We start from the raw sequence: 25,540 nt of genomic DNA, 5'->3' as shown, positions 1-25,540 counted from the left end.
TGTGGCTTAGCAGTTGAGTGTCGACACAGGAACCAAGAGGTCACCAATTCAATTTCCATCAGGGCATATGCCTGGATTGCAGGCTCAGTCCCCAGTACAGAGTATGAAGGAGGCAGCGGATCAATGATTATCTCTCATCATTAATGTTTCTCTCTCTCTCTCCCTCTCCCTTCCTCTTTGAAATGAAGAAATGTGTGTGTGTGTGTGTGTGTGTGTGTGTGTGTGTGTATACATATATATAAATAAATAAAGTAAGCCCTAACTGGTTTGGCTCGCTGGATAGAGCGTCAGCCTGGGGACTGAAGGGTCCCAGGAATGATTTCGGTCAAGGGCATGTACCTTGGTTGCAGACACATCCCCAGTAGGGATTGTGCAGGAGGCAGCTGGTCGATGCTTCTCTCTCACTGATGTTTCTAACTCTCCTTACCCCTCCCTTCCTCTGTAAAAAATCAATAAAATATATTTAAAAAGTAAAACAATTCAAATGTTCATAAAATGATGAATGGATAAACAAAATGTGATATAGATCTCCATATGATTAAATATTATTCAGCCATTAAAAGGAATGTAATGCTGATACATGCTATAACATGAAAACTAATACTAAGTGAAAGAAGCTGGAAACAAAAGATCACTTACCATATGATTCTATTATATGAACTATCCAGAATATGCAAACCCATAGAAATAAAAAGTAGAATATTGGGTGCTGGGGCTGAGGGAGCTGAAGGGAAATGGGAGACTGCTAATGGGTAAGATTCTTTTGGGTGTGATGAAAATGATCCTAAACATTAAATAGTAGTTCTGGCAGCATAGTGAATATACTAAAAACCACTCAACTGTATGATTTAAAAGGGTGAAGATAATTTGGCTCTACATAGAAAAGTACTGAGCTTTTCTGAAGTAATGACTGGTAAAGGGTATGAGGGAACCATATAGACCAGTGGTTCCCAACCTTTTTTTGGCCATGCCCTATCTAAGCATCTCTGAAATCCTGATGCCCACACTCCCTGATATATAATTCTTATTATTTCAAAAAGTGAATTGTTATTCACGTGGAGGAAGCCTAAAAGGCCATTAACTTGGTCTAAACAAACTTCCAAAGAATATGGCATCCATGAAAGAGAAAAATAAAAGGACAAAAGGAAAGTTGAAGTAATGAGGAAGAAATCACTAAGAAATTGTTTAAAAAATAATAGTAATAAGAAGTTATATGAACAAATAGCAAATAAAGTTTAAAAACATATAATAGAGAACCGAAATGCATAAATGTCACAATATATATTTATATATTGTATATGAGGCCCTTAGAACCATAAGAAATGCAAAAAGTTCACTGTTAATAACTCATTCTTGAATTGCCTCCCTTAAAAATCAAACTGCCCTCTGTGGGGCGTGTGCTCCACGCTGGCACCACTGGTCTAGATGGTCATTCAATCTGAGTGGTAGTTACATGAGTATATACACATGTAAATGTTCATTCCAGGCATAAGTCTAGGCTGGTCAGAACGAGCAGAATCCTGCCTCCTGGCCTCCCCACACCAGGTCAGCTCAAACAGCCCCAATGCCCCATGCATGAAATACCCCTGTTTGACTATAAAGAACCTAAGCTACAAACTTTCCTTAATTTGGGTAATAGCGAACATAGACATGAGATAAGTATTTAAAGCTACCTCTGAGAATGGTATGAGGGTGGGGAACAGGACAGAGTTCCAGAATAATGACTGAAGTGTATATTGCTTCAGCAAAATTCTCTAGGGAAGAAAAAGTTCTAAAGGGGTAGTGTGGGATGTGGAGGGAGGACACAAGACAGAATTGTATATGGAAAATATATTTCCCCCCTGCTTATTAGTACATGCCATTTTCAAAAATCAAGTTCAAATCACAAAATAAGAAGAGCTTGTTTGGTCATATAAAGTAAATTCTCATCTAAGTACTTAATAGGATCATGAGAATGTTTCAAATTCCAAACAAGATATAATCTGGTGATTCTATGACTCTTCATGGGAACCTTCTGAATCCATTGGAAAGACTGTCTTTAAATTGGAACACATCTCTCAAAGGATGTCACTTACTTGCAGGAGACTTTAGTTCTGTCGGCCACCATGGTCCACTGTTGCTGGTTGGTGGAAACCTCAATGTAGTAGCTGTAGCTTCGATCATCACAGTCCCAAAGTAATAACCTGAACAAAGGGAATACAAGGATGCTGTGAAATGTCCTCACTGGCCAGAGGGAGTTCCTGTCTACTCTCCATCCCACCTGCCCCTTTGCCCCAACACACTTCAAGGACTGGGGAAAGAAAGGCAATCCCCCAACAAAAGTTTGATGGGAGAGGGCAGAGTCAATCTGCAACAACAGGGTCACCATGTTTCTCTTTCCCTTTCCCCTCTTCCTGGTTACCTTAATAAAAGATCAATATGCAAATTAACTATCACTTCTCTATACCCACAAAGCCACACTCACCAGCCAATCAGGAGCGAGTATGCAAATTAACCGCAATCAAGATGGCTGTGGCTATGGAGTGAGCAGGAGGCTTGGTTTTCCCCAGCAATGGAGGAAGTCAAGCTTTCCACATACCCTGATGGCCTGAGACCTACACTCAAGGCCACAAAGTTTCAATTATAGAATATACATAAATCCCAGATACCAGGGCCTCTGCTGGGGTAGCTGAGGGGCATGGCAGGCCTGCAAACCACCACAGGCCCCTCGCCCAGGCTGCCCCATGCCCCAAGGAAACCCCACCCTGATCCAGGATGCCCTTCAGGGCAAACCAACTGGCTCCCACCTGTGCACCAGGCCTCTATACTATCTAATAAAAGAGTAATATGCAAACTGACTGTTACTCCAACACACAAAATGGCTGCCCCTATGTGGTCAAAGATTCTGCCCCCATGTGGACACAAGATGGCCACCACAAGATGGCCAGCAGGGGAAGGCAATTGGGAGGGACCAGGCCTGCAAGGGAGGGCAGTTGGGGGCAATCAAGGGGAGGACAGTTAGGGGTGACTAGGCCAGCAGAGGAGGGAAGTTGGGGGTAACCGGGCCTGCAGGAAAGGGCAATTGGGGGGGACCCAGGCCTGCAGAGGAGAGCAGATGGGGAGGGACTAGGCCTGCAGGGGAAGGCAGTTAGGGGCAAACAGGCTGGCAGGAGAGCAGTTAGGCATCAATCAGGCTGGCAGGGGAGTGGTTAGGGTATGATCACACTGGCAGGCAGAAGTGATTAGGGACAATCAGGAAGGCAGGCAGGTGAGCAGTTGGGAGCCAGCAGTCCTGGATTGTGAGAGGGATGTCTGATTGCCCGTTTAGGCCCGATCCCGGTAGGATAATCAGTCAAATATCCCTCGAGGGGTCTCAGATTGCAGAGGGTGCACACTGGGCTGAAGGACACCTCCCCACCCCCATGCACAAATTTTGTGCACCAGGCCTCTAGTATGTATACATATGTATTGCTCTCAATGATTAAGTCCATAATACCTAATATTTTAGAATTCATCTTTTTTTATTTTTAAAAAAAATATGTTTCTATTGATTTTTAGAGATAGAGGAAAAGATAGGGAGAAACATGGATCAATTGCCTTCTGTACACATCCAGACTGGGGTCCATGCTCAACCAACTAAGCTACCGATATATGGGCTGGGCTGGAATTAATCTTTTAAGTAGAAGAAACTATTAAAAGGTTTGGTAAGCATAAGCAGATTACACCTTCTGATTCCCTTTAATTCACCTGAGTCTTTTATCTCTCAAAGTACTCTAAATGAATGATATAGGATCCCACCCTCTTATTTTTTTAAAAAAAGTGTCCAATAGTTCTACTTTTAAAAAATATATATATATATATTTTATTGATTTTTTTCTAGAGAGGAGGAGAGAGGGACAGAGAGCCAGAAACGTCGATGAGAGAGAAACATCGACCAGCCATCTCCTGCACACCCCCCACTGGGGATGTGCCCGCAACCAATGTACAAGCCCTTGACTGGAATCGAACATGGGACCTCTCAGTCCGCAGACCGACGCTCTACCACTGAGACAAACCAGTTTCGGCAGTTCTACTCTTATATTATGTCAGCTTGCCTGATAAGAGAGGGAATCATTTCCCTCTTTAACCATTTCTCAAATATTATTCTAGTCTCTCAGCACTTTTATGCAGTTAGCCTACGTTAATTTATATTTATGTTGAGTAACTTTTAAAAGTGTAATTTTTGCTTCTATGTTTGTATGTTTCTCAGGATGATTATAAATCTTTTTTTTAAAAAATATATTTTATTGATTTTGTACAGAGAGGAAGGGAGAGAGACAGAGAGTTAGAAACATCGATGAGAGAGAGTCATCAATCAACTGCCTCTTGCACACCCCCTACTGGGGATATGCCCGCAACCAAGGTACATGCCCTTGACTGGAATCGAACCCGGGACCCTTCAGTCCCCAAGCCGACTCTCTATCCATTGAGCCAAACCGGTCTCGGCAGGATGATTATAAATCTTTTAGAAAGAACATGATCTTTTTCTTTAAAAAAAAAAATTCTACTCCAAACATGAGCTCTGCTCGTAGTGCATGTTTCATATATATTTTGGGCTGAAATAATTCATAACTCTGCCAGAATAGATTAAAACCAGAAAAAATTTTCAAGTTAATCACTCTATTGACTTAATAGTTCTGGTAACAGGTATTTTGGGAGATAATGTTGAGGCTATTTCCCCAATGGATTATTTTGATTATTCATAGAGTCAGGTTTATCATAATCCCTCTCCTTCTGGATAATAATGAGTTAGTGTTCCTACCAGAGTATCCAAATGAAAATAATCAATCCCTTTTGGAACACAATCTAACCAGATCCTATTTCATAGGAAAAGACTGTCCCAAGAATATAGGATATAGAAAAGATAAAAAGAAAGACCAATTATGAGCATCCTAAATGTTCTTGTACAGATTCTTAGAATGATAGCCTATTAAAATAATTTTTTAAGTTGTGCACTTTGTGTCCCATAGTAGCTTATTCTATAAAGTCTTCCAATTTGTTTCAAAGTAAATTATGTTAAAATAAGGATCGTTTGTAATTCCTGTAATTTTGGAAACACATAGTTCAAATTATTTGTAAGTTGCTTGTTTTGTTTTATGACCTATTATGAATACCTTTTCTTATATTATCAAATATTCTTCTTCATTATATGTTCTGCCTTCATGGAATTTCACTGAATGGATGATTTGTAATATACTTAATTAACCTCTTATTTTGGGGCACTTAGGTAGTTGATAATATTTTATTGTTATGAAAACTCCATGATGAATATTTGTATAAGTTAAATGCATGATTACTGCCTGGAAAGTTTCTGTAAGTGAAACTCCTTGAACAGAGCATATGAGGCCTTGATATGCATTGGAAAATAGCTGCACACCCCTCCCTTTCCATCAAACTAAAGTCTGTACCAGTTCCTACTCATACCACTCACAGTGTATCTGTCACAAGCCTACCTCTGTGCATCTCTATCAGTATTGTGTATAGTCTTTAAAAATATTGCCAATATTATAGAAGGACTATATCTCATCATGTACTTTAATTTGCAACTTATCACTGAATTTGAATATTTTACCCATTTTCTATTTATTCTTTTGTTAATGACTTATAAAATGCCCTCTATATTTTAAGGTTATTAATCTACTGCCTATCATAGTCTCCATGCTGAAGATATTAATTTTTATTAGCCTAGTCGATCGATCTTTACCTCAGTAATTTCTCCTGGCCTAAAGTCTTTTTTCTGAACAGCAGCCAAATGCACATACTGGTTGAGACATCTCCTCTCTATTCCTCTATTAAGAATCCCTAGGGGCTGGAATTGTGGGGTCATGTGACTTCTGAGTGGAAAAGGGACACTAAAGGATCAGAAGTTATGAAGCCTACAGCTCAGACTCACCTATACTTCGGAGTTTTTAAGAGATATTCTAATTCATGTGCCAGGATACGTATTTATTTGGAATTTAGGCTTAGCCAGGAATGAAAATCCCTTTGTTGATTCAACTGGAAAAAGGCAAGCACAGCTTGAGAACAGTAAAGGGAAACTGGCTCAGTTTATTTTTCCATGCAGAGAAATTTTGTCCTAATAAGGTAAAACAGCAAAGCCCACCAACTCCCTTCATTTATTTCCTGGCCAGAAAAGTCTGCCTGATGTCTTTCTACCTGCAACACAGAGCTACTAATCTGCTGAGAATGTTTGTCCAGGGAGCTGACAGACACACTCCCTCTGACTTTAACTGAAAGCAGCTCCTTAAACATATACTCCACATCTCATCTGGCCACCAAAACATCAGAAGCCATTTTCAAATGGGGCTGAAAAAAGGGAGCTGCTGGCCAAGATCTATCAGTGCAGACAGGGTCTGTGTTTAGCTGTTGCCACAAACCCTCCACCCAATGAGCACTGCATGAAATGCTTGGTGATGTGAAACGTCTCTCCATCCTCCCTATTCTCACTGTGGAGTGTAACTTAAAAGCAATAAAATGCTGGGCTTTTTAAAATTGATTAACAGATGTGATTTTGCATACCTCTTCCATAAATGCTCTGGCTGGTTCCATACCACTCATTGATTACCAGGGTTCAGTTTACAGCAGCTAATTGCTCTCCTCGCTGGTGTTTTGATACAAAATTCAATAGTAAGTATGTTTTCAAAACTCTTGTCTTTGTGGCTTGAGTCAGAAGTGACTTGAGGCAAACCCAGTGGACTGAGTTTTCCCTTCTTTAAAATAATTGCTCTCTCATCAGTCTGTGAAGAAAGTTTCCAAATTGTAGCATTCTAATTGGAAAGCCTGCATTATGCATGCGATGACAAACTATGTTGTGCTGAATGGCGTTTTTTTTTTATTTTTTATCCCTTTCTTAAGGGATTAATTTTGTGCCAGACTGTGAACAATGGCTAAGTTTAAGAGTTGAGATCAACAGCTTTTCCACGGAATGGTGTCTTTTAAAACAGGAGCCAAGTGTCTGTTTTGCTAACTGTCCACTGTTTGGGGGAGGTTCCACTGGAAGGCCTGAGGCCCTGACTGCTGCTGTTGCAGTTTTCTCATTTGGTTGAAAACACACAATGAAAGGAAGATCAACTGTCAGGTTGTTGGTAATAGAATAACTTATCACCAAGCCCATTTCTAATATCTCAGGCAAAATCAATTATGACCTCAAGTATTTGTATAGATATTCTTTGTTAAAGATCTTCAGAAATTAAGTTCTTTAAAAATTATTGTCTTCATTCAGCAATTCAAAACATATTTACTGAGTATTGATTAAGTGATATTAGGCAAGCCATGTGAAATGAAAGGGCTAGATATGGTTTCTGAGCTCTTCCAGTTCCAGCACTTTAAAACTCTCCATAGCAGCACATGCAGCATGGTTTTTTGGTTTATCTGTCTGTTATATAATAACTCCTCTCTCTGAGACTGTTTATGGTGGTTCATGAGTTTGGTTTGTTGACCTGACTGCATTCTAGAGAGAAATATGACCCATGCTGAGCCAATCTGATTTCCTCTAAAAATTTTAGAATTATGTGAGATTCTACTTTACTTGGCCCTGTTTGGTTAAAATGAGATGTTAAAAATGCAGGAATTCTGGAGTGATCCTCTCTCATCAGAAGTACAAATAAAAGCAAAGACCGTCATCTGCAGTGAGAAGCAAAACAAGATGGTGTGGCTGAGAGAGGGTCGTCTTGGCTCCTGGCAGGATTCCAACATTTCATTTGAGTCCCTATGAGGTTTACCAGAGTTTCTGCCCTAGGGTTCCATGAGAAATTTCTCAATCATCATAATAAGGTCACCATTATGGCTTAAGCCATCATTACCTGCTTTCTACAGCTTGGAGCCAAAAGGGCCTAAGGTAAGCTCCTAGCAGAGAACATGAGACAGAAAAGGTACCCAACAACATCTAAATGCTCAGATGATAAGGATAATGAGGATGACGTACTGGCTACAGGACCAGAGAGACGGTGATGAGAACAGGGATGGTGAGGAAGCTCATTCTGAATGGCAATCTTTTCATTCTAGTTTGAAAGAAGGTTCTCTGTAGAACTGGGAGTGGGAGGACTGCAGTGGTGAATGCAAAGGAAAACCAGGTTTTGGCCCAGACTCTATGGAGCTGCTGAGCTGCAGGGGAGGGCTTACAGATGCAGCATAGTTTAGAACTCCTTCAGCAGTGGCCCCGAGGGAGCAGGAGAGAAGGGACAGATACACAGTGACAAGGAGGATGCAGTGCAGGATCAGGCAAATGAAGGCCAGTAAAAGTATTTAATAGATTAGGCTGCTGAGGAGTTAAATGGGATCAGAGGAAGCTCACTAACTTTCAGAATAAAGAGGGGCTGGAGGTCATGACGTGAAAGAAGAAATGCAATTGTCAGGAAGTGAGGGAGAAAGGTAAGAACTTGTGGCCACAAAGGGCAATGTCAGTGCTTTACCTCATTCAGAAGAGTGAGAACTGGACTCTTCTGAATAAGGAGAAGGACAATCATGTTATGGGCTCTGTTCTAATCTCTGCTCTTGAGAGGCAGGAGGGAGCCGGAAACAGCTGCTGGGAGGATCTGAGGAATGACTTGACTGGTGAGAAACTGGGATTTGCCCGAGATGAGAGGTTCTTTATTGTTGGCTGTGACAGGGTTCGATTACACAGCTCCCTCTGGTAGGGAACAAGGTCAAGCTGAGACTAGCTGCTGGAGGTCTGTAAGTCCAAAATGAGATTCTCAGCAGGAGACTGAGACCAAGTAACAACGCTTTATCAAAAGTGTGTGAAGCAGATGAGGTGGGTGCCCTGCAGATTCCAGACATGAAAACTCCTGAGGAGCTGCCACCACGGGGGCCTGTCTCTATGTGGGCCACCACCTTTCGGGACAAAGTGAATACTAGCCTCTTTCCAATAGCAGGAAGAGGGAAATACAGGCTGCACGCCAGATGGAGTGGGATCTTGGGAAATAGGTTAGTCCAAGGACATCAGAGAGTGTACGTTTTGCCTGATATTGTTTACTCACTCATATCTTGAACAAAGAAGGTGGTTTCTCTAAGAGAGAAAGAAATAATGGCCCTGAAGAACAACAGTCTTTTGCAACTGACGAGGGAAAAGACAAATACAAACTCTGGGTGTCTGGCACGTGTAGTTTCTGTGTGTAGTCCCTGAAGTCCCAGGGTGACAGAGTGAGGAGATGGCAAAGTACACACTTGGGCTCCATTGTGTAAGCTGGCTATGACAAAGGGGGAATGAAAGGCAGGGTTTTTTCTCCATCAACTCTTATATTCAATAAAGTAGGATCCCGGTAAATTATATGAAAGTAGAAAAATGATGATGGAGAATATGCCTGCAGAATATGGATATATGGCTGGGATAATACGACAACTTTTAACAGCTGAGACCATCATTTCACACCTTGGAGGAGTTAAGGTTTCAAGTTTTAGGTGGTAACATAAAAGGTAACACCATAGCACCAAATAGTATGGCTGCAGCTGCAGCATTCAATAAACACTGCATGTGGACTAACTCGTGAATGACTAATCATTATCCCACCTCACATTCACACACACCTCACCAGTCTCAAAATGTTTTGCATACATTATCACACTTAGAAAAAAAACAACAATTTATAATCAGCACATTTCCTGCTTTCAATGCAAATCCATTTTCTAAGTTGCTTTGTTAATTTTCTAACAGGGACTAAATACTGCACAAGCAATCTTTTACAGATTATTCAATCACTTGCCAAACCCTTTATTAATAAACTAGAGTCCCAGTGCACAAAATCTGTGCATGGGGAAGGGTGTATCCCTCAGCCCAGCCTGCACCCTCTCCAATCTGGGACCCCTTGAGGGACCCACAGGGATCAGGCCTAAATGGGCAGTCAGACATCCCTCTCACAATCCAGGACTGCTGGCTCCCAACCGCTCACCTGCCTGCCTGCCTTATTTGCTCCTAACCACTTCTGCCTGCCAGCCTGATCACCCCCTAACCACTCCTCTGCCAGCCTGATTGACGCCCAATTGCTTCCTTGCCAGACCTTTGCCCCTAAATGCCCTTCCCAGCCAGCCTGGTTACCCCTAACTGTCTTCCCCTTCTGGCCTGGTCCCCTCAACTGCCTTCCCCTGCAGGCCTGAGTACCACCCAACTGTCCTCCCCTGTAGGCCTAGTTCCTCCCTACCCCCCAAAAACTGTCTTCCCTTGGTCCCTCCCAACTGCCTTTCCCTGCTGGCCTGGTCTCCCCCAATTGCCCTCCTCTACTGGCCTGGTCACCCCAAACTGCCCTACCCTGCCAGCCCAGTTACCCCTAACTGCCTTCCCCTACAGGCCTGATTGCCCACAATTGCCCTCCTCTACAGGCCTGGTTCCCCCCACCTCCAAGTGCCCTCCCTGCAGGCCTGGTTTCCCCACCACCACCACCACCACCACCACCACCAACTGCCCTCGCTGGAGGACTGATATATCCAACTGCCCTCTCCTGCTGGCCTGGTCCCCCCCAACTGCCCTTCCCTGCTACCCTGGTCCCTCCCAACTGAACTCCCCTGCTGGCCTGGTCTCCCCCAACTGTCCTCCTTGGCGGCCTGGTACATCCAACTGTCCTCTCCTGCAGGCCTGGGACACCCAACTGCCCTCCCCTGCAGGCCTGGTCTCTCCCAACTGCCTTCCCCTGCACCCTGCCCCCCCCCCCCAACTGCCCTCCCTGGCAGCCTGGTATATCCAACTGCCCTCCCCTTCAGGCCTGGTCCCCCCCAACTGCCCTCCCTGGCAGCCTGGTATATCCAACTGCCCTCACTTGCAGGCCTGGATCCCCTTTTCATCTGCCCTCCCCTGCTGGCCTGGTCCCCCCCACCCCAACTGCCCTCCTCTGCTGGCCCAGTCACCTCTAACTGCCCTCCCCTGCAGGCCATCTTGTGATGGCCATCTTGTGTCCATATGGGGGTGGCCATCTTGTGTCTTGAAGAGATGGTCAATTTGCATATTACTCTTTTATTAGATAGAACTAGTGGCCTGTTACCCCTGGTCCTTCAGCCTGGCCTGCACCCTCTCCAATCTGGGACTGTTGGCTCCTAACCACTCACTTGCCTGCCTGCCTGACTGCTCCAATTGCATACCCCCTGCTGGCCTGCTCACCTCCAACTGCCCCCTCCCCCCTGACAGCCTGCTCACCCACAACTGGTCCCCCCTGCTGGCCTGCTCACCCTGAACTGCCCTCCCCTCCTGGTCTGATCGCCAGTAACCGCCTCTGCCTCGGCCCCACCACCATCCTTTTTTCTGGAAGGATGTCTGGAAGGTTTCCCCCTCTAATTAGCATATTATCCTTTTATCAGTATAGATAGGGTTTGGAGTAGGATTATGATCTAGATTTCATATTACACAGTCCAATTTGATGAAAATTTTTTCATTTTATGTTTTCAATGTGGATATATGAAGAAATTTTGTCTAGGCCAAGCAGCTTTGAGAAAAGCCATTTTCTTCTATTTTTCAAGGTGACTCTTTCCAATGCAGCCCCTTTCTTAAGAAAGATGTTGGCATCAAAAATATTGGGAACCATTTCAAATGGTCTTGTTATATTTTAAAAGGTGAAGTCTCATTATGTTACAGACCTTTCCGGCAGTGACACACTAAGCAGGTATGCAGCTATTACAGCTCTTTCCCTGTGCTTAACTTTGGCATTGTCAATTCCCTCTCTGCAGCAAGGCCATCCTCCTTGATCTCATCATGACGCGATACAAAATCAGTGAAATTGGCCCAATTTGGCTCACTGGCAAGCTCGGCAAAGGATTTGCAAGAGGTAGAAGTGCAGAGAGCCTGCCCAAACCACAGGGCTTAGCTCCCTAGGTATCAAGTCCAGCTCACTTTCAGCTTCATTTGCTGGTCAGGCTATTAGAGACTGTTGTCATTTTAAAAGGCCAGATTTTTCCGTTAACACTTGCAGGCAATATACATTTCTGTTTTTCTGTATCCTGTCCCCACATCTGTGAAATTATTAGGCTGGTGGGAAGAAGGAACAGGCACGCTAAAGAGCTCAGAACTCACTGATCTACAGGCTGAGTGTGAGAAATTTTACTCCTTGGATCTTCACTTACATTTGTGACTCCTATGGAATAAAATGGCCTTCATCCAACAGGTAGAGGAGTAGAATATCACCTGGCTCCAGGTTTTCTGAATAACACCATTCAATGTCCCTTCCCAAGTCCAGTCAAGTGCACAGACTATGCATGTCTATGGTCTTGGTATTCCTCATTGTCCCCAGAACATATCAAGCCCTACTGAGGTGAACTGAAGGGGACATGGGAAGCAGGACAAAACCTAGGTAGCTCATCTTGTACAAGCATCTTTTAATTACGTTTACATCCACTCTGCCCCCAGCCAGTCCCCTACTCCTACACCACTTTGGAGAGTCTCACTGAGAGATAATGTACTATATCAACTCTGACTGCTATTTTTCTCTTGAACTTATTTTTGTGCCCCTCCTCTGACCACATGCTAATATGTGCCCACATGTACAGAGCCTACAAAGCACCAAGCAGCAGAGCCAAAAAGAAATTTAATGAGCTCCATAGCTCCTTTCTATTCCCTTGGGTCAAGTTTTCACAGGAATCTGTGTCTGTGGGAAAAGTCACGATTTAGCTATAGGCAGATCTTTTTATTCTTTCAACCTAGTGATAAAGGGAGAGAATGGAAGGGCAAAACAAGGTGGGAAGGCTCAGCTCTGAATATTACAGGTGAGAGACATTCCAGCAGGGATACACTACAAGGGAAAACTCTTCCTATTCAGCCATGTCATCTCTCTATTTTTGTTCTCACCAATCTCTTCTCTAGTCTCTCTTAACATAGTCAGTATTATTTCCTACATCTCTGTCTTTCTTATCAGTCTGACCTTTCCACCCAAATCAGATCTGGGTTTCAACCTTTGCTCCAGCTTTGAATCATATTCTTTTTTCCACAGGACACAATCTACAAAGTCCTGAGCTCTTGCTGAAATATAATTTTAAAGCACTTGCCTATCCAATTCAGGCCTTCATCCTCCTGTACCACCTCCACCTGGACTAGGTGTTGCTCATTTCTCCTCTAATGCTCTCTCTACGAAGTTACTTCCTGACTCCTGTCGCAATTTTAAACCTCGCATTTACTCTCTTAGGCCATGAATGCTGACATGTTCACCTGCGCGCACATACTCTCCCCTCATATTTTCCTTGTCTAAATTCTTCCCTTTAAGTCCCTTCTCTCATGAACTTACTTCACAGAATTTTCCCGTGAAGGCTTTCACATGAAAACAACTACTCTCTAAAACAGAAAAATAGCCGAAACTGGTTTGGCTCAGTGGATAGAGCCATGGTCTGCGGACTGAAAGGTCCCAGATTCAATTCCGATCAAGGGCATGTACATTGGCTGCGGGTACATGCCCAGTAGGGGGTGACCAGGAGGCAACTGGTCGATGTTTCTCTCTCATCCATGTTTCTAGCTCTCTATCCCTCTCTCTTCCCTCTATATAAAAAAAAAAAAATCAATAAAAATATATTTAAAAAATAAAACAGAAAAATAAATCTATACAATTAAACACACAGGATAAACAGATTATTCTATTTGAAGTCAGAGATGTTCGGCGAATCATAACCCTCTATGTGGTACACGATTTACCATTACAATATTGCTCAGAATAATGGTAAGATCTTCTCTACTAATATATCAAAGAATCCTAACTATGACAAATACTTATAAACAAAAGAATTAATCTATTTAATATATAACTGTTGATAAACCTTTTGAAGAATGGTAAGAAGCAAGAAAAAAAAAGCAAAATTTTATGTAATTTTTGGTAACAGCTAGAGGGAAAAATGTCTAATTATGTTTTTCAATGGAATTCTTTTGATCACTGGCCTCTCAGTACCATTTTCTTGATCCAGGTCTTCAAAGCTGTGATCAAAAGTTTTAATTCAAACATTTTCAGCTGAACATTAATAACTCTAACTTTTCTAACTGCTAAACAGTTGTAATTAAATAAAACTGGTGTGGGTTACAGGACCAAAGGCTAACTGGGCAGTTGTCATCTTTTTGCTGGAATCGCCTGCATTACTTTCCCCAGAGCGGGAGGCCCAGGCAAAGGCTCCGAGTGGAGAGGGGCTGTGGTTCTCCCCGCTGCTGCAGAGGATCTGAGGATGTAGCTTCTGTCTCGCCAGCACTGCAGAGTAGCTTCCCTCCCTCCCACATTTGTTTGGCTGAAGGATAGGCAGGCAAGAGAAAAACACTCTCTTTACAATGTATTCTGTGCAAGCTGCCTTTTTAGAAATAACCTTCCCCCGTGCCGCCATGAATATTCACCAGAGTGTACTGGGCACAAGGGCCAGCCTCTATGCCATGTACACTAATCCTTCAAAATGTATTCCAGGCAAGCTACCAGGGTAAACTCCTGATCAGAAACCAGGATCTCTGGTGATAGGCACTGGATTGCTGAAAGGAGAAAACCAGAGTGAAGGAAGCAGAGATGAATCAATCCCTCAGATCTGCTGGAGGCCTGCTGCAGCTAGCCCTCGCCATTTTAAGGCAAGCACAGCATGAAACTTCATTAGAATATTGCAGTCTGAATTAAACTGTTTCTTTTGTTCATCTGGCTAATTCTTCCTCACCATGAAGAACATTTATCTTCCCTGTGTCCCTGTCTGTAGGACCTATTTTTACTTTATTTTTATTTTGGCTGATAGGAGCCACAGAGACATTCTGAGAACACAGTCCTGGTACCATGCAGACACCCAATGTACGCGCGCACGCGCACACACACACACACACACACACACACAAACACACACACCCCTATATCACTGCCTTGACTCACATTCCGGAAGGTATAGACAGAAAAGATGAAGACTACTCACAAGCTAGGGAAGGAATCAAGCCAAGGTGATGAAATCACATTGCTGGAGTTCCTCCCCTCTGGCACTGAATCCCTGAGAGTCAAAATCGAAATTCATGCTAAGGGGAGAAGAGGATCTGGCTGAGGCAGCTTGTCTGCATCAAACATGAGACGGTTGTAACTAACATTCTCAACAATCAAATTAATGTTTAGGTGTTAGGCAACAGGAGACATTGTGGGGTAACCTCCAAGGAGCGGGTGCTGGGACTGTTAGAGCTATAAGCACAGTTCGGGCCCTAACAGCTTGGGGCTTTCAGGAACTTGGGGTTCCAAGCCGATGAGAGGAAGAAAGAGCCTGAGCCAGGAGGAAGAAAATGGCTTCAATGACATGGATCAAGTTATCTTCTCAACCTATTTAATTCATGACGGACACAGATGTTCCCAGGCAATGTGGTATAACTAGTAGCAGTGGCATCAGTCAGAAGACTAGTGTCCCAGGTCTGCCTCTGTCCTGCAATCTTACCTTCTCAGATTTATAATGGGGTGGGGGTGGGGGGGTGGGGGATAAGGGAAAGAAGGAGATAGATTTCAATTTACTTAGATGATTTGTGGGTTTTTTTGTTGTTTTTTTTTTAAATCTTTCCCCCCTTTTAATTACAAAGTACAGTCTGCCCTCTAGACTGTGGGTTTCACATCCATGGGTTCACCCAGCCACAGATCAGAATGGTACATACTTTTGGTCTGTGGCTGGGAATTTGCACATGAAGAAGGCCAACTATATGCACTGTTCTACCCCGTTTCATATGGGAGACTTGAGCATCCGTGGCTTTTAGTATCCAGGAGGGGTACTGGAAACATCCTCTATGAATACTAAAGGATGACTGTAATACTTGAAAAATCCTTTGGTATTTCTTATAAAGTATCTATCCTAAAAAGGTATTATAATTATTGCAAAAATTTAAACCAGTACCGTACTAAAAACATTCTTTAGTAGCAGACCTCCTTTTACAAACATCACTTAGAAGAATCTCAATATTCATAACAGATCAAAGTACAGCTGCCAGACTCCCTCTTAGTTCTTCATCATGGCAGCCCCTAGACTCATCCCCTACAAAATAAAGAAGGAAAAACTACTGGGTCAGTGTTTATTTTGTTCCCCCAAATTTAATGCTGATATTAATTTCATATCTTTCAATCATAGGCCTAAAAGCATCATTCAGATTTTTTGAAACCACAAAAGACTGGTTCCTAATTCTTCACTTTCAACTATATGGACCAAAACTTCATTGAAGAAAGATGAATAGATTAAGCAATGCAGTGATAGTTCATGGCTGTCTCTTTTGTAAGTAAAGTTTTACTGGAACATAGCCATGCCCACTTGGCAGAGTTGAGCGGTAGTGACAGAGACTATAGCATACAAAGTCTACTTGGCCTTTTATGGGGAAAGTTTGCCAATGCCAGGAACAGATAGACAACTAAAACTGTTATCATCGAGCAGTAAAGAATCATGGTATCAAGGCAGGAAATAAAGGAACTATTTAAGGTTGGGCTTAGTCTAGAAATGTCTAAAGTCTCTTTCTTCTGTTGAAAGGGTTTCAATAAATTTTCATGCAGCAAATTCATGAAAATTTTAAATTCTGCTATAGTACTAGCCCTATTTTTGTTACTGTGACAACACTACTGACAATTCCAAATTTCTGATATTCTCCTAAGAATAAGAGAGTAAGAAAAGAAATGGGATCCCCTCCCCCACCTAAAGGTTCCAAATAAAAATGAAAACTTGGAAACCATTACCAAGCCCTTCCTATTCCCTGAACTGATTAAGTGCCCAGGAGCTAGTCTCAAATTTAAGAGGTGCAAATAGGACAGTTACTGAGCACCACCCTCCAGATGCCTATAAACCACATAAAAGTAGTAGGTTAGGGTGAAGAAGTTATAGAGACATTTAAAGTCAATAAACAATAGACAAACAGAAGCTATATAGTCATTGATAAGGCAGTTAATATGACAGCTATAAAACACTGCTGTCTCGGTTATAGAGGAAAATGATACTGTAAGACTAAGCCATACCAATTAGGTAGATAGTGCTGAGTTGTTTATTGGTCACCAGGAGAAAATGGATTTGTATGGATCTATCCCCTTACTATCTCTTCAGCTCTGTCCAGTGTGATTATAAAAGGCAGCTTACAAGATAGCTGACCAGGGCAGTCTGACCACAGAACAATAAAAACTTTATAGTGTTTGCTGTTTTATTGGAACTAGTCATATGGAATCTTTAATGAAACCAATTTTAAGTGAGTGACTCTAACATGTCCCAAATAGTTCCAACTAATTTCAATGAATTCTCTACTTTTGCTCTGAGTTTAATACATACAGCTAATATTTCACTATAGTGAACACAATCATGGCAAAGCCGTTTACTAGTCTACCAAGAAGTTTATTATCAACTAGAGGCCTGATGCACAAAGATTCATGCAAGAATGGGCCTTCCTTTCCCTGGCTGCTGGCTCTGTCTTTGCTCCAGTTGGAGCCGCCTTTCTGTCTTCCCACATTGCCTAGAGGCCTGGAGTGGCTGGGGATGGGGCAGGACACTTGCATCACCATGCTCCTGTGTATGCAAATTAACCCTCCATTTTTTGTTCGGTTGATTTGCATATCCACTCCTGATTGACTGGTGGGTGTCATGAAGGTATGGTCAATTTGCATCTTACTTTTTTATTAGTGTAGATGAGTTATTATTTATTTGGTTACCATCAATTCTCAAAACAGTTCTCTATAGACAATGCTTCAGCTCTCTCTAATGGGGCTCCTGTGAACATCCTAATAAAGGATACTTTATCATTTTTTTAACCTCAGGAAAGAAATGAATACAGAAGATTAGATATTAAGAAAAGAATTGACAAGGGTTTGCATTAAACATCAGGGGACAATTAAATGGTAGGTGTCTAAGGGAATTAGGATCAAGATCAATGTTCTAGACCAGTGATTGACAAATTCATTAGTCAACAGAGCCACATATCAACAGTACAGGATTGAAATTTCCTTTGAGACTCAAAAACCAACATCTACACATGGGCGACGAAGTTTCAATGGCACTGTATGTGTGCGCCCGCACATGGTATTTTGAGGAAGAGCCACTCTCAAGGGGCCAAAGAGCCGCATGTGGCTCGTGAGCCATAGTTTGCCAACCAGTGTCCTAGACCATAAGTTTGCCAAACACTGTCCTTCCCACAAGGCTATTGAGATAAGTGTATGTGAAGGAAAATCACAAGGGATAAGCAAAGGGACATTTTATTGCTAGAAGAATTTTTGAAAACTATTGCAAAAGGCATAGAATATGGAGTACCGTACTCCCTGTTCACAAGTTGGTTATTCCTGAACAGTTTCAACCAAAGTAAGCTAGAAGGCCTTCTTCAACACCCAAAACTCATTCTTGGTTTTTACCACTAAAAGTTAAGGAAGGATTAACCCAATATACATTCTAGTAGCACCAAACTGTAAGGGAGAGGCCACTGTCCTTTGCTGCCTGTACTGAGCTATCCCAGAGCTGAGGAAGTAACCGCCTTTCTGCTCTAAAAGATAACAGAGGAAGTAAGAATGACCCAGAAGAGAAAAGGATGGGTCTGCTTATCACTTTTTTTGTGGGTGAGAACAGAAGAGATGAGAGCTAGGAGAGAGACAGGAACAAAGACTGGAATGTATGGCCTCTTAGTAGCAGCATTGTTCCTGGCCTATGCCACACACACCCTATGGGAGACACAAAAAGAAGTGATTCCACTGAACTGTGGCCTACTACTCTCTGTCCTGTAAATTTACAATCTGCTCAGCACCTCCCTGGGAAAGGCACTAAACATCTTGACTTTGACCACCATTTCAGAAAGGAGTGAAAATGGGTGTACGGTAAGGCATAAAGAAATGGTGGGAGGAAAGCAGAGGGTATTTAAATTTCTTCTCCCAAGATTTAAAATCCTAGGATTGTATTTCTTGTTAAAATGTATCCCAAACCAGAAACACTCACTGTAAGCCTACAAAACAAAACACCACATTCTAAGAACTTAAGGAGGAAAAGACTGGAGGTGGTATGATGGTTTTTATTCCTTTGAAAGGCAAAGGTTTTGAATGTATCATTTTATTTTAGAATGGAAGAGAATGTTTGCCTTAACTCCACATCTTTAAGACTGATTGCCAATTTTAATAAGAATTCAGATATGTTAAAATACACTTAAATAGAGTAAAACCACACCAAATAAAACTTGTTCTCTTTTTGATCAATCGGAAGGTTCTTGGGATTTTGCTTGCCCTGCCTTCCAGATTTTATTAGGTGTATCCATTATCACTGTGCAGGTAAAGCACAAAGACCAGTTACAAAAACAAAACAAAACAAAACAACAACAAAAACACAGTAAAATCAAATGCTAGGTAACAAACAGTTTCTTTACAAGAGGTAAATTTCATAAATAAGAAATCAAATATATGTAATAAATAATGCTGCTCATTTGGAATCAAAATTACCCAGTAGGCAGATATAGGCTTTTTATTGACAGCACATTTTAAAAACTGAGAATAATATAAAATCTAATTATTATTTTTACTTTTCCTGATACATCCAGAAGTTGTGGATTTAACAAAATAAACGGACAGGATGGCACATAGGCAATGTGGTACTTGCCTCCTCCCACAACCATATCAAAATTACAATTAAACTACAGAAAAACCATCACTCAGAACCACCTGTAATCTAACTGAATGGACAACTAGGGATATCAAGAAGCAGCCACACCTGGACTGATAGGAGGGGAGGAGACACAGAAGGAGCTGGTCCCACACCCATGTGTGATGGAAAAAAATCAGAGGTGCCCCCCGAGGAGCAAGGGTTCCTAGCACTCCACCAAGCCTTCCTAGCTCAAGGTTCTAGAGCCAGGAAAAGAAATCCCCATAACTTCTGGATATAAAAAACAGTGGTAATTGAGCCTGAGGGAGATGGAGAGCTGCTGGCAGTTCCTCTTAGAGGGCCTGTGCATGAACTGACTCAGACTCACACTCTTTGAACTCTAGCACCAGGGTAGCAGATTGAAAGGAATCAGAAACATACAGAAAGAAACTGTTTTGTCTGGCATCAGGGTGGCAGAGAGCATTTTTCTGCCAGATAAAAGTGCTGGCAGAGGCCATTGTTTCTTTTCTGAGAACCTCCCCACAAAACACACAGACACACAGCTGGAAGGCAGCAGGAGAGTGTCATATCAGAGTCTCCACTAACCTGGCTAACACTGTTTGCCCTGTCCTGGTGATTCTCTGAGACCCTGCCCTACTCAACTTGCAGGCCCATCCAAGCTATTTGCAGGGGCCTTTTCATAAAAAAAAAAAAAAAATGGTTTCTCTTGCTTCATGCTTTGGACTTTACTAAAATCTCTCAAAGAAGCAGCTGGCTTCTACATATTCTGTACTTCTTGCTAAGTGGCTCCAGGTTTGGCATTAGCAGCAGCGGCTTTGGTTTGTAGCTTGGCCTCTCCTGGACTTCTGCAAGTCCAGCACAAGTAGCATCCATCTGCAAATCACTCTGTATCCCATGCTGGATGACCCCAGGTAAGGTATAGACAGTGGCTGACCTCGTACTATACAGGAGGTCCCAGAGCTAGCACACCTGGTGGACAGCTTCAGGCCATGCTAGATTACAACCCTACAACCTCTATAAGTGACACGCTCAAGAGGCAGACTCGGTGGTCCCCACTAAAGCCCCACTGGAACAAGTTATGCTCCATAGGTTCAACTCCTACACAGCAGTTTCTCCTCTGTAGTCACAGTCTGGGGAGTCAATCCCTCCCACTAACATGCCAACAGCAATTAAGGCTCAACTACTATAGGACAGTGCAAACAGCTTACACAGGGGTGCACCCTCAGTGCTCAGCTCAGGTGACTGGGGAGGCTAAGCCACCAGGCCCTTCAGACATCTACTACACAATGCTACTCTGCCAATTCTAGGAAACATAGCAGCTCTACCTAAAATATAGAAACACAGAGAAGTAGCAAAAATGCAGAGATAAAGAATCATATCGCAAATGAAAGAACCGAAGGAATCCCCAGGAAAAGAATGAAATGAAATGGAAGCAAGCAAACTACTGGATATAGAGTTCAAAACAATGATTATAAGGTTGTTTGAGGATCTTAATGAGCTTCAGAGACTTACTGAGAATTTCAAGGACATTAGTGAGAATACCAAAGACATGAAAAAGAACCAGTCAGAAATAAAGCATACACTAATTGAAATAAAGAATAATTTATAGGTATTCAGCAGTAGAGAATTCCAAGAATCAAATCAATGATTTGGAATATGAGGAAGCAAAAAACATCCAATCAAAAGAGCAAAAAGAAAACAGAATCCAAAGATACGGGACAAATTCAAGGGTACCAACGTTTACTTTTAGGGGTGCCAGAAGGAGAAGAGAGAGTGCCAAATTTAAACCTATTTGAAGAAATAATGACAGAAAAATTCTCCTACCTAGTGAAAGAAATAGACTTATAAGTCCAGGAAGCACAGAATCCCAAACAAAAGGAACCCAAAGAGGACCACACCAAAACATATCATAATTAAATGCCAAGGGTTAAAGACAATGATAAAATCTTAAAAGCATTAAGAGACAAGCAGTTATCTACAAAGGAGCGCCCACATGACTATCAGCTGATTTCTCAATAGAAACTTTGCAGGCCAAAAGGGAGTGGCAAGAAATATTTGAAGTGATAAATAGCAAGGGTCTACAACCAAGATTAATCTACCTAGCAAAACTGTCATTTAGGATTAAGAATCAGGTAAAGAGTTTCACAGATAAGAAAAAGCTAAAGGAGCTCATCACCAGCAAACAAGTATTACATGAAATGTTAAAGGGTACTCTTTAAGAAGAGGAAGAGAAAGGAGAAGAAGGAGAAAGAAGAAAAGAAGGAGGAGGAGGAGGACTGGAAAAAGATAAAATATATGAGCAATAAAATGGCAATAAATACATATCTATCAACAATTGAATCTAAAAATCAAAATAAACAAATAAGGGAATCTAATGATCAAAATAAGCTGATGACTAAAATAAAACCAGAAGCACAGAAATATGGTACAGTCTGAATCTCAAAGGGAAGAGGGAAGTGGGGGAAGATATTAATGTAAGATCTTATATGGATAGTATATGTATTACCTATAAACATAGACAATAGGGTGGTGAAGGCCTGCGGAGGGGCGGGATCTGGATGGAGGGGAGCAATAGGAAGAAAGAGGGGGAGATACCTGTAATATTCTCAAAGATAATGACTTAAAAATAAATAAATTTTAAATAATAAATAAATGGAAACACCCCCCCATTGAATTTTATACTTTAAATGGGTAAATTGCATGATGTTTGAATTTTATCTCAATAAAGCTGTGTTGTTGTTTTTAAAGTATATTTTTTATTGATTTCAAAGAGGAAGGAAGAGGGAGAGAGAGATAGAAACATCGTGATGAGAATCATTGATCGGCTGACTCCTGCATGCCCCCCACTAGAAATCAAGTCCACAACTCTGGCATGAACCCTGACTGGGAACTGAACCGTGATCTCCTGGTTCACAGGTCAACACTCAACCATCAAGCCATGCCTGCTGTACTCAATAAAGCTGCTTTAAAAAATAAGTGGAGCCGAAGCTGGTTTGGCTCAGTGGTAGAGCGTCAGTCTGCGGACTGAAAGGTCCCAGGTTCGATTCCGGTCGAGGGCATGAACATTGGTTGCGGGCACATCCCCAGTAGGGGGTGTGCAAGAGGCAGCTGGTCGATGTTTCTCTCTCATCGACGTTTCTAGCTCTCTCTCTCTCTCCCTTCCTCTCTGTAAAAAATCAATAAAATATATTTTAAAAAAAATAAGTGGAATGCATGAAATATGGAGATTTATAAAATTCCAAAGTAGATGTGAAATGTCAAGCAGGGTTTGTGGCAGAACTGTTGACTGGATGAGCAACCATGCCCTCAACTTCCTCTCCAATTCTGATGGGGAAGACTGCATAACACAGCTCTACCTAATAACTAAGTGGAAGTTGGTAAGGTGCGGCTTCAAATACAGCTCTGGCCTCGATTAATAGAAGGAACAGACTTGCTGGCAGGGTTCTTAACTCTTATACCCCCCTTGCCCTTCTCCTCCTGCCTAACTGCAGACATGGTAGTTAAAGCTGTAGCAGCTGCCTTGTTTCTCTGAGGCCATAATACATGTGGAAAAGATGGGAAAAATCGAAAAGCTCACTGAAATGCAGAGCCAATACCAGCAGCCTTTTTGCTATGTGAGACCAAAGGAAACTAACAAAATCAAAACAAAATAAAGTTAAAAACCCAACACTTTAAAAGTCTTTCTTAACTGGGATCTTTATTTGTAGTCAAATGGATCCTTTTGAGCAAATGAGTGCCAGTAATAAAAATAGATGTTGTCATGTCTTAGCCACAACACTTAATGAAAGTTTCTGTGATTTCCACGAGAACTAATTTCTTTTTAAGGCCATGGGACATTGTGTAGGAACTTGCAACAAATTAGAATCTTCAAGACAGAGTTTAAGCACCAGATGCATGGCCATGTTCACAGTGGAGAGAAAGAGAAGGAATTCAATTGTACTTTGGTTTCATCATCTCTCACATGGAGGCAGTGAGGCCACTAAAGCTCCAGAGCTACTGTAAGACATGGCAACTGAAAGGACCATTAGCCATTTCAAAACATTAGACTGTACAGAACATCTAACAGTCCTGACTGGTTTTCAGTTACAATGAAATGATAATGTGGCAAGGCTGGTAATGTCAGAGTCAATGAGGGACATGATTTCAGACATCAAAAGGTAAGAGAAAGGAAGAGGATCCTTACCGTTAGGACTTAGGGGAGAAAGGAAAGACAATCCGGGGAGAAGTAAATGCATAGTCTGCTGTTATCCAGTAACCAACACCCCTTATACTGAATCTGATACATTGCTGAAAGAGGCAACACAGCAGAAAAAAATGATTCCTCAGCTGGAGCTGGGCCTGAGTGTCCAGGAAAGTTGCTGAAAGGAGTCTTTGAGGGCACCAACTGGCCTGTCACAATCACTTTTCCCAGGAGGAGGATGCAGAATGGAGGTAGATGGAGGTGGAAGAGTTCCTTGATCTCGGTGCTTCTCCTTGTTCTTAACTAGAGATATGCAAATGTTTTGGTCAAGTGCCCCGTGGTTACCATTTTACAAAGGGCTAAGCTTTAAAACAAAGTGAGATATGCTGACATCAGGTGCTACCAAGATGCACCAAAAGCAGCTTAACAAGGTGACAAAATTGGGCCCTTGGGGAAAAATCTCTCTGATTTGAGGATACCCAAGGAACTGAAGGTTTTCAAAGGTGACCCTTCATCGGTTTTCAGATTAGCTTTACTTAACATTCAGAATATATTTCCAAGTGATGTGATGTATCCAATTTGTAGGAATTCCATTCCGTTTGCCGAAAGGCCTCTGCTACCTTTAGCCCTCCTGAGAAGAGGCACATTTCTGTGACCTGTATGCCCTCTCAGGACAGCCATGGGTAAAACTCCTGCCACAGTGAAGTACAGAAAGAGCAGGCTAATGTTTTCCATTCATTTCATCTTCCAAGGTAAATGATTCCAGTTTTTTTTTTTTTTTTTTTTTTTTTTTTTGTGTGTGTGTGTGTGTGTGTGTGTGTGTTTTGTGTGTGTGTGTGTGTGTGTTTAAAGCACTATTGGTGAAGTATTTGCTTGGGGGGGGTTAAATAACAATTCTGTATAACTATTAACATACATTTGTGCATTAAATACTGGGTCAAATGGGGCTGATGAGACTGTAAAAATGTCTTCTTGATGGGTTTATCTTTCAAAGTAAAAGGATTTTTCTTTTCATGTATCCAGCTATATTTTACGATGACTAGTTGTCAAGTTCTCTAATCACTCAAGAGAGATAAATGGCTGACATGTGAAGTAAATCAAACACACACACTCTTTTCTTTGGCATTTAACCTTTCCTGCTTTTCCAAAGAACATCTGAATTCTAGTGCCCCTCCTGTATTTTTAACATGCAATTTAGTTGCCATAGCAATACTTTCTGGTCTTGAAATACTTCTAGGATGAAACTGGTGTAGGCATATTTACCATGCTCTCAACCTACTTCCCTTAGGCTCCAGGATTTCTTGTCCCCTAAACAGTCACACAGTTCAGACTTACGTGTCTACTGGGAACAACAGATATTATTGTTTTTGTTTTATTTGTTTGTTTGTTTGTTTGTTTGTTTTTGTTAATCTTCACCCAAGGATATTTTTTCCCATTGATTTATAGAGAGAGTGGAGGGGGGAGGGAAGAGAGAGAGAAACATTGATGTGAGAAAGTGCCTCTTGCACTTGCCCCAACCGACCAGGACTAGGGAATGAATCTGCAACCCAGGTACGAGGTCTTGGCTGGGAATCATACCTGAGACACTTTGGTGCTAGGGCCGATGCTCCAACACTGAGCCACACCGGCAAGGGCGACAGATATTATTTTTTATTCAACAATTTTTTGGGGGGAATCAGAATTCCAAGGTCTGAGAATGGTAACAGAAGACTAGTGCAATGCAGACAGGCTGAGAGAGAAACGACGCTTGTTAAATAAATCACCAATCAGCAAGACAAGGAGGAATTCCTTGTTTCAGGGCTGTGACAGATGATGCTCAGCATGACTGATATGAAGCAAATTTTATAAAATATCTTTCCAATT

General features: G+C 42.0%; 1 protein-coding gene across 4 annotated transcripts in view; it reads right to left on the bottom strand.

Annotated features, from left to right (window-relative positions):
- The window catches only part of BTBD9 (BTB domain containing 9), a 397,317-nt gene that overhangs the window by 68,894 nt on the left and 302,883 nt on the right, over window positions 1-25,540 (bottom strand). For all 4 annotated transcript variants that reach the window (XM_036414400.2, XM_036414401.2, XM_036414399.2 and 1 more), the window contains exon 9: window positions 2,076-2,183. In XM_036414400.2, the coding sequence (XP_036270293.1) occupies window positions 2,076-2,183 (108 nt within the window). The remainder of the gene's footprint in view (window positions 1-2,075; window positions 2,184-25,540) is intronic.

Source organism: Pipistrellus kuhlii, unplaced genomic scaffold, assembly GCF_014108245.1.
Source record: "Pipistrellus kuhlii isolate mPipKuh1 unplaced genomic scaffold, mPipKuh1.p scaffold_m20_p_5, whole genome shotgun sequence".
Taxonomy (NCBI): domain Eukaryota; kingdom Metazoa; phylum Chordata; class Mammalia; order Chiroptera; family Vespertilionidae; genus Pipistrellus; species Pipistrellus kuhlii.
The sequence above is the reverse complement of the archived record's forward strand: the minus strand, read 5'-3'. Positions and strand labels throughout refer to the sequence as shown.